The sequence below is a fragment of the Vipera ursinii genome (genome assembly GCF_947247035.1).
Source record: "Vipera ursinii genome assembly, chromosome: 3".
Classification (NCBI taxonomy): Eukaryota; Metazoa; Chordata; class Lepidosauria; order Squamata; family Viperidae; genus Vipera; species Vipera ursinii.
This window is the reverse complement of record NC_139516.1, coordinates 75277209-75286592: the sequence shown is the minus strand read 5'-3', so window position 1 is coordinate 75286592 and position 9384 is coordinate 75277209. Positions and strand designations below refer to the sequence as shown.

General features: G+C 43.4%; 1 protein-coding gene across 1 annotated transcript; it reads right to left on the bottom strand.

Moving 5' to 3' along the window:
• Positions 1–2670: 2670 nt before the first annotated feature.
• Positions 2671–6164, bottom strand: LOC310637642 (uncharacterized protein; the record flags this gene model as incomplete). Its single annotated transcript, XM_083358145.1, has 2 exons — positions 2671–2724; positions 5240–6164. 2 exons carry the CDS (start codon positions 6162–6164, stop codon positions 2699–2701), a joined length of 951 nt encoding a protein of 316 aa, XP_083214271.1. The 3' UTR covers positions 2671–2698.
• Between the last annotated feature and the right edge of the window lie 3220 nt (positions 6165–9384).

Below are 9384 nucleotides of genomic sequence, written 5' to 3'. Positions count from 1 at the left end.
TGAGAGCTCAGAGACCAAGCACAAGAGAATGGCCCTGCAAGATAATGCTCAGGTACCATAGATGACAAAATATGTCCATATTACAACACATCAACATGTGTTAAGTTGATTCCTATTTCTATGAGGTCATCTGATTACAATATTGACTAAATGATTGGAAAAAGCTCTTCAGGTTAAAACTCCCCCAAATGTTTTAGGGAAACATTAACAAGACAGCAAATGTTAGAAATAATTGGAAAACTTTATTCAGAACTGTAAAAAGATGAAGATCATTCAAAAGCAACAACACCCACAAAAGAGGAAATGCCAGATATTCTAGTGGAGGAAGTGTCAAGTGCCATAAAATCAATGAAAAATTGCAAAACTTCAAGAAATTACTCTGTTATAGTTGAAAGCTGGTGGTCACAGTTTGCACAAGATATTAGGAAAGCTATACTCAAGATGCTTCAGAGAATAAAAAATACCTGATGCATAGAAAAATGCTGAAGTGATTCTTATACACAAGAAAGGGGCCCAAGATGATTTAAAGAATTATCACCAAATAAGCTTTCTTTCAGTCATCTACAAGGTTTTCACTAAGATAATAGCAAAACAAATATTGAGAACATTAAATGATGCACAGCCAAAGGAGCAGGCAGGGTTCAGAAGTAGCTACAGCACAATGGATCATGTCCACGATGTTCATTGAAAAGCACCATGCCTTTATGCATGGCTTTCATTGACTACAAAAAGGCATTTGACTCAGTATTCCAGCAAGCAATAATTAAACCATTGCTCAACCAAAGCATAGACACTGCTTACATAAACTTACTACAATCAATATATGAAAAAATGATGGCAACAATTTGCCTTAATGATCTTAAAGTAGAAATCAACATCAAATGAGGTGAAACAGTATCACCCACCCTTTTCTCAACCGGTCTTGAAGAAGTATTTTGCAAACTTGACTGGACAAAAGATGGAACAAAAATCAATGGGGCCTATTTAAATCACTCAAGATTTGCAGATGATGTTTTTCTCTTCAAACAAGACCCAGAAGAGCTACAAAGACACATATAACAGCTGCACAAAGTAGGAGAACCATTTGGCTTTAAAATAAACCTGAAAACTAGCCAGTTTATGTTTAATAAATTCACCAAATAAAGAAATATATATATGTATCTGGAGAAAAACCAGAAGTAGTAGACCACTACATATACCTTGGCCAATAGATCTCAATGGAAGGTGATACAATAAAGGAAAGTGAAAGGTGTGTTATATGTGGTTGGCAGGCATTCGGTAAGCTAAGCATAATTTTCAAGAACAACCTCGCCCTATGCCTGAAACGTTTTCAACCAGTGTGTGCTACCTGTTCTAACATATGCCGATGAAACATGGACACTAACCTCACAATCAATACAAAAGTTACATGTGGCACAAAGAGCCACAGAAAGATACATGCTCAGCATTACAAGATAAGATAGAAAGACCTGCACATGGATTAGAGAACAAACAAAAGTATATGATAATCATCAAGAGGGTAAAAGAATTGAAATGGAAATGGGCCGGTCACATAACAAGAAGAACTGATGGCAATTGGACCAAGGCAGTCATAGACTGGATGCAACCTGATAAAAAGTGTTTGGTTCGAATTGACGAGGACTCAGAGTGGTTAACACTGAACGAGTTTATTGAATACACAAAGTCAACTGTCAACTGTCAAATGTTGCAACCCTTTTATAGAGAAAGCGTTTGAACTGTAACCAATACAAACAGTCTCTTTTCCCGCTCCTTGGTTGTGGCGTCCAATGATTGCACCTTATTTTCCCGCTTTTAACCTTGCAAAGCTGCACTGTGTTTGCAATCTCTTCCATGGCTTATTGCTAACTATTTACATACACAACACCCCTTACCCCCCAGTTGGTGTCATTTCTTTACAAAATCCATTAGGTATTTTGGTGGCCTATGTATTCTGGACGGGTATCTGTTACTTTGGCTATTAGGGACCCTTCTTCCTGGTTGACTGCTTGGCTGCTGGTTACTACTAGACCTGGGCTCTGGGTTACTGGCTTCAGATGTACTGTCTTGTGTATTAGGTTGTGTTTGGGATTCAGTGGTCACTGGCCTACTTCGCAGGGGTATTTCCCAATCAATTGGACTGAATTGTTGTTGTTGGGCATCAGGGAATGTGTCATCTTGCCCAACCTCTACACCGCTTTCTGGCCTAATGTTGTCTGTACTGTTTCCCCTTACTGAGCTTTGGTCCCCCTCAGCAGGCACACACCCACTAGATCTTTTCCTCAGCTGGTCTATGTGTCTTTTACAGATCCTATTCCCTTCCCCCTCAATGATGTATGATAGGGGACCTAAGATTTCAGTTACCACCCCTGGAATCCATTTGTCCCCTTGGGCGTAGTTCCTGGCCCAAATCAAGTCCCCCACTTCAAATGTTCTGTTAGGAATGTCTAATTCAATGTTAGGTTGGAGTCTGTCAGGGTGTAATCTGTCCAACTTGGTCAATATTTTCCTGCCCCACCTCATTTCAGCTGGACTTTTCCCTGTAGCCGAACAAGGGGTTGTGTGCTGAGCCAACAAGAACTCAGCTAGTCTCTGATGCCAGTCACCTCGAATGATTCTTTTAAGCGCGTCCTTCGTGGTCCTCACATTCCTTTCAGCCAATCCGTTGGTGGAGGGGTGGAAGGGTGCAGAAGTCTTGTGCTTAATCGAGTTGGCCTTGAGGAAATCCTGAAATTCAATAGATGTGAATTGTGGCCGTTATCAGACACTATTAAATCCGGCAACCCATGAGTGGCAAAGAGGCCCCTTAATGCCTGTATTGTTCTGCCTGCCGTTACTGAACTGACCGGTACTACTTCTAGCCATCTAGAGTAGCTGTCGACCACTACAAGGAACGTTAACCCCTGGAAAGGTCCAGCGAAGTCAATATGAATCCTGGACCAAGGATTCCTAGCTAGCTCCCATTTATGTGTGCGGATGTGTTGTTGTTCAGGCCTGGAACGTTGGCACAGATGGCAATTGGCAACGCATTCCTCAATGTCGTGGTCCAATCCTGGCCACCACAAGTGACTCCTAGCCAGGGCCTTCATCCTTACTATTCCAGGGTGTCCCTCATGCAATTCAAATAGAATAGCTGATTTGTGGATTTCCGGAATTACTACACGAGTTCCCCAGAGTAAGCAACCCATATGAACTGATAGTTCATCTTTCCTTCTGAAAAATGGACTGTATTTTACGTCCGGGTTGGCGTTGGGCCAACCGCTCATGACCCAGGCCATTACTCTCCTTAAGATGAGGTCCTTATTGGTTGCCTCAGCTATGTCTTTAGCAGTTAGGGGCAAATCAGGAATATCTTGTAGGGACATTACTTGTCCCACTGGGGCAGGGTCCTCCTCTGTTGTGCTAAGGGGCAATCTGCTAAGAGCGTCTGCGTGACCCATGTCCTTACCTGGTCGGTATTGGAGGGAAAATGAATATGCTGAGAGGAAAATGGACCATCTCAGCATCCTGGGAGACATAATTTGGGGAGTCTGTTTATCTGTGGTAAACAGTCCCAGCAGGGGTTTGTGGTCTGTCAGTATTGTAAAGTTCCTGCCATACAGGTAGTCGTGGAACTTTTTAACTCCTGCCACTATGGCTAAAGCTTCCCTGTCTATTTGAGCATAGTTCCGCTCAGCCTTGGTTAGTGTGCGGGAGTAGTAAGCAATGGGTCTTTGCATTCCCTGGGTGTCTAAATGGCTGATTACTGCCCCAACGCCATAAGGCGAAGCATCGCACGCCAGGTAGATTGGTCTGTTTTCTATAAAGTGGGTTACAGTTGAACTACTGGAAAGGATGTCTTTTAAGGTCTGGAAACTCGCTTTGTGCTTGTCTTGCCAATGCCAAGGGGTCTTCTTATCTAAAAGCCTGTGCAGTGGTTCTGCAATGGCAGCCTTATGTGGCACAAAAGTGTGATAAAAATTTACCAAGCCTAGGAAGGCCTGTAGCTCCGCCTTGTTCCTTGGTTCAGGAGCCCCTTTTATTGCTTTAATTTTTTCAGGGGTAGGGTGGACTCCGCTTTTGTCAATCCTGAACCCCAAAAAATCAGTGGATTTAACCCCTATGCTACATTTTTCCTTTTTTAATTTTAATCCAGCCTTTCTAAATCTACCCAGTACCTGTTCCAGCCGCTCTACTAACATTCCTTCATCTTTTCCAGCTATTAGGACATCATCAAAGTAAGGGCATACTCCAGGTATGCCCTTTAAGGTCCTCTCCATCACTTCTTGGAAGATGCCTGGAGCTGCTGCAATTCCAAATTGCAGTCTGTGGACTCGGAACGCCCCCTTGTGGGTAACAATTGTCTGTGCCTCTGCAGCCTCTTTGGAAACAGTCAACTGTAAGTACGCATGCGCCAAGTCGAGCTTGGCGAAGATGGCGGCGTCCTGGATCGTGGCGAGGACCTGCTTCACCGTCGGGACCGGGTAAGCATGCTTTTTCATTCCAATGTTGAGGGTGGCCTTGTAGTCGGCGCAGATTCTCACATCCCCATTGGGTTTGAGGGGTGTGACAATCGGCGTCTCCCACAAACCGCCCTCAACAGGTTCTAAAACTCCGAGGCCTACAAGCCGGTCGAGCTCGGCCTCGATTTTTTCTTTTAAGGCAAAAGGTACCCTCCGGGCCTTTAGCCTGATTGGATTTACTGAGGGGTCTAGGTTAAAATTAATGGGGGGCCCTTTGTACTTGCCTAGAGATCCATCGAATACGTCTGCAAATTCTTTGCAGACGGATTCGAGGGTCTTATTTCTAATCACTGAATTTATTCCCCCTATCCAAATTCCCAGGGCAGGAAACCAATTAAGCCCTATTAAGCTGGTCCTATTCCCCTCCGTAACTATCAAATCTAAGACCCCCTTAAACCCCTTAAAGTTTACTCTAAGGCTGGTCTTTCCTTTTACGATTATTGGACTTTTTTGGAAGTCCATTAATTGAATATTTGTTGGACTAAGTGGAATTATTTTTCCGCTTAGTTGTTCAATTTTCTCAAGGGTTTCAGTGGAAATTATCGACACTGAAGCCCCTGAGTCGATTTCCATTCTGCAAGGGACCCCTTGCAGAAGGACTGTGATTTTTAATTTTCCGTCCGGAAAATTGTGACCCCTTCCCCGCCGTCTCCGATTGACTCGGGCCACCTCCCTTAGGTTTGGAAATTTCACCCGGGTTTTAGGGGTCTCCTTGCCACTAGCATTGGGGGTTACCTTACCCTCTGGCCACACATCGACTTCGTTCAGACGGGTGTCCCGAACGCGGTTTCTGCAGATGGCCTGGATGTGGCCGGTCTTGCCGCAAGCCCTGCACTTGGCGGTACGGAATCGGCAGGAAGCGCGGGGATGGTTGCCGCCGCAGCTGCCACATCGGTTCTGGGTTTCGTTGTCGCGCGGTCTGGTTGCGGTGTCCCGCCACGGTCGTTGTGCCCCGGTCGGTGGTCTTTGCGGTGTTGCGGGTTGTTGCCGGCGGCCAGGTTCAGGCCCCTCGCTTCTGAGTTGTCTTGGTGCCATCTTTCCAAATCGCCTGGAGACTTCGGCGATCTCTTCCTCCCACTGCTGATCCACCTCCCCGCAGTCCACATAGCCCTCTTGGTTAATTTCGGGTGCTGCCGCCATGCTACTGCGGGGGGGGTCGCGATACCCGGTTGACTCATACGTTAGGAGTTCGTCGAGCACTTCCTGTAAATCGCCGGTAGGTTTGGCGATTATTCTATTTTGTAATTGTTCATCACGTAAGCCCAGCACGACTCTGTCCCGAATTCTAATTTCTAAATTATCGTATTTGCAACGTACTGCGGCTTCCCTGACGGCAGCGACGAATTTCTGTATGGACTCCCCCGGTCTCTGATTTCTCTTTTCGAAGATGCGCCGCCAAAAGAGTTCGGACCTTCGGGGAGTAAAGTGAACCTTTAATTTTGCGAGGAGGTCGGCATAGGGCACGCTGGAGACTGGTTGTGGCTGGCACAGCCCGACAGCAACTCTGTAGACCGGTGTGCCGCAGATTGTCAAAAGTGCCGCCGCTTTTTTTCGGTCGTCAGTGATTCCGTTCACTAACAGGAATCCTTCGACCTGACCGATGTATTCTTCCCAATCTTCGGGGAAGTTAGGGTCGAATTCCTTCAGTGACCCGATTTGCGCCATTCGGAGAATTTTTTCCTATTCTGCCGCGGCCGCTCGGTTGACTGTGACTCGCTCTGAATTTGCCGCCTTCACGACAATTCTTCCTAATCTCTGGTCTTCTGTCAATCCCACCCTCGTCGCCAGTTGTTTGGTTCGAATTGACGAGGACTCAGAGTGGTTAACACTGAACGAGTTTATTGAATACACAAAGTCAACTGTCAACTGTCAAATGTTGCAACCCTTTTATAGAGAAAGCGTTTGAACTGTAACCAATACAAACAGTCTCTTTTCCCGCTCCTTGGTTGTGGCGTCCAATGATTGCACCTTATTTTCCCGCTTTTAACCTTGCAAAGCTGCACTGTGTTTGCAATCTCTTCCATGGCTTATTGCTAACTATTTACATACACAACAAAAAGCATGCATGAAAGAGACCTAAAACAAGATGGATTGACGACATCAGCAAGTATCAAAGACCCACCTGGCAAAAGAAAGCTCAGGAACATATTGTTTGGAAACATATGGAAGAGGCCTTCATTCTGCAGTGAATAATCAATGGCTAAAATGATGATGAATGATGACTTTAATACCAGAACAGCTAAGAATAAATTAAAAATTGAGCGAGGTGTGGGTTGGGTATGAGATGAAGGCAAAAACCTATGAGCAGGTCAATAAAAGAGCCTGTTGTGGCATGTTTATCCAGGAGCTGGGATGAGGAGAAATCCCCTAGATTTAAACTAGGTTTTTTTTATTCTGTAAGAGAAAGAGGAAGATAAGAAAGAAGCAATGAAGAAGGGATGGGATGATGGTGATGATGATGATGGATAAGTAGAAATATGCAGTGTTTCTTCCATGCAATCCATCAATCCATATATATATCATCATCAGAGTTCTAGCCAGGATTGAGAATCATGTTCTTATAGTCACTGTAATGCCAATTGTTTGGCTAACGAGTGATTACCAGTCTATTCATCTCCCGTACTCCCATAATCAATTGGTCCGTTGTTGCTTCTGTCGCACTCATCGACAGCTGTTTGAATTTTGGCACTCTACTCTTCTCCTCATACCCTGCCCATATGGTGTGTGCGCTCTGCCTCCCACAGTCATCTTGCCGCTCTTCTGACATCTCCATATGCGATGCTGCCATTTCAGCTGGTTGTTGTTTCTTGCTGTCATCATCCCTGTCCATGTTGGTTCCAAATCCTTTGCTGTCACTCATCGGTGCTGCCTGCCTCCTCTTCATCCTTTGCTGCAATGCTGAGTCCATTGAGGATGGGTTACGAAATAGGAAAACTGCAAGGATGAAACAGCCATAGACCCTCAGTGACACAAACAGGCCAATAAATAATTGTAACCCCTCCTCAATGGATTCAGAGTAGAGTGCCGAAATTCAAACAGCTGTCAATGAGCATGATGGAAACAAAAACAGAGCTATTGATTACGGGAGGGCAGGACATGATTAGACCGGTAACACACTCGTTAGCCAAACGATTGGCGTTACAGAGACTATAAGAATGTGATTCTCAATCCTGGCTAGAACTCTGATGATGTCAGCAGACGCAGACGAAAGCTAAGTTTTTAAACAAATTCTTCAGTCTCGGTGATCTGTGTTTTAGTTTTTGAATATATCATCTATATCTCTCTCTCTCTCTCTCTCTCTCTCTCTCTCTCTCTCTCTCTCTCTCTCTCTCTCTCTGTGTGTGTGTGTGTGTGTGTGTGTGTGTGTGTGTGTGTATGTGTATACATGTACAGATGCACAGATCAGGTCCTCATTTAAACATTTCAGTTTTATAAGTTGATTCCCAAGAGCTATAAAGCACATAAAATTCTATAGCTGGCTTAGTTGCACTTGCTTTGATAGTTCTGAGGTTATCTTCCATATATCTGGGCAGCTCAACCAAATTCCTTCTCCATGAAACTGGCATGATTCTGTGGAATCTCTACTCTTTATTTAAGCACAGTGATTGTTTTAAATCCCTAGAGTTGTGTCTTGGGGGCTAAGAAAGGAATCATTTCCCAGGCACAGGAGAAAGGGGTAGTGATTTAACACACCCCTGAACTCTCCATATTTTAATACAGTGGAATAAGGTTTAAATCTAAAATGAGAGATATTCTGCAATAAGGAATCTCTACAGCCCTTATAAGTTTCAAAAGAGGGGAAAAACATGTGTTATACTCATTGATATAAACAGGGTAGGCAATATATTATTTTTATGTGCCCAAAATACAGGAGTTCATAATTTCAGATACCTCACAAAGCTTAATGATGCTGCCCAAACAAGTCATTACGTGCATCGATAAAATAGAGTTTCCTGACAATGGAACTGTAGTTTCATTTAACAAAGATAGCACCGATTAAGCACAAATCCTTTCTCTTCATACCTCTCTACAGAAATATTCTGCATATTACGCGAGTGGACAATTACCTCTGACATAGTTCCAAATAATTTTCCAGCATTATTTTTTAGCATTTCATCACACACACACACACACACACCCCATTTCATGAAAAATAACTTGTGTTTGATTTTTTTGAATGAAACATTGAGAAATTATCAGAGATGGGATTTGTAATCTATCGATTACATTTATTTATGAGGTGCCTATACTTGGCTATTCAAATTAACCCCTCCATCACTATACAATCAACTCTGTTATCTTGCTGGCTTTCTACCCTTCAATTCAATCCCAAGGGATGCCATTGTATAGAAGCCACTTTTCTCTTAGGTGACTTTCTCTGATTGGCAAGCAGAGTCACACAGGAAAGGTAAGCGTGATAAAAACACATGTAACCAACTCAATATCAGTACTGACAACCTGCACCTTCTTGGAACAGGGTAGAGAAAACTGTAAGGCATTACTAAAAAGAAGATACATCATCCTCGTAAGAAGGAGGTTAAAAAGCAAAGGCAACTTTTAAGAAAAAGGGAAAATTTCAGCATAGTATTGTGCAAATTGCCTTTGCAACCAAAGGCACATTATAATTTGGAAGGGAAGTATATTACGAAAGAGAAGTCCCCAGAATTTAATTTACTTCTTTCCAGAGGTGGCAACTAAAATAACATTATCAGAAATCTGAGTTATGTAAGGAAATAAATACAGACCATACAGTAGCAGCATTCTTCTTTGGTGGAAGTTAACCAATAGACCCAATATTCATCAACTTTGAAAACTAAAAGCTTAAGGAGTTATTTTTCCTTAATCAGATCCTAGTCACCAATAAAAGTTTACTTTCTCTAAACTG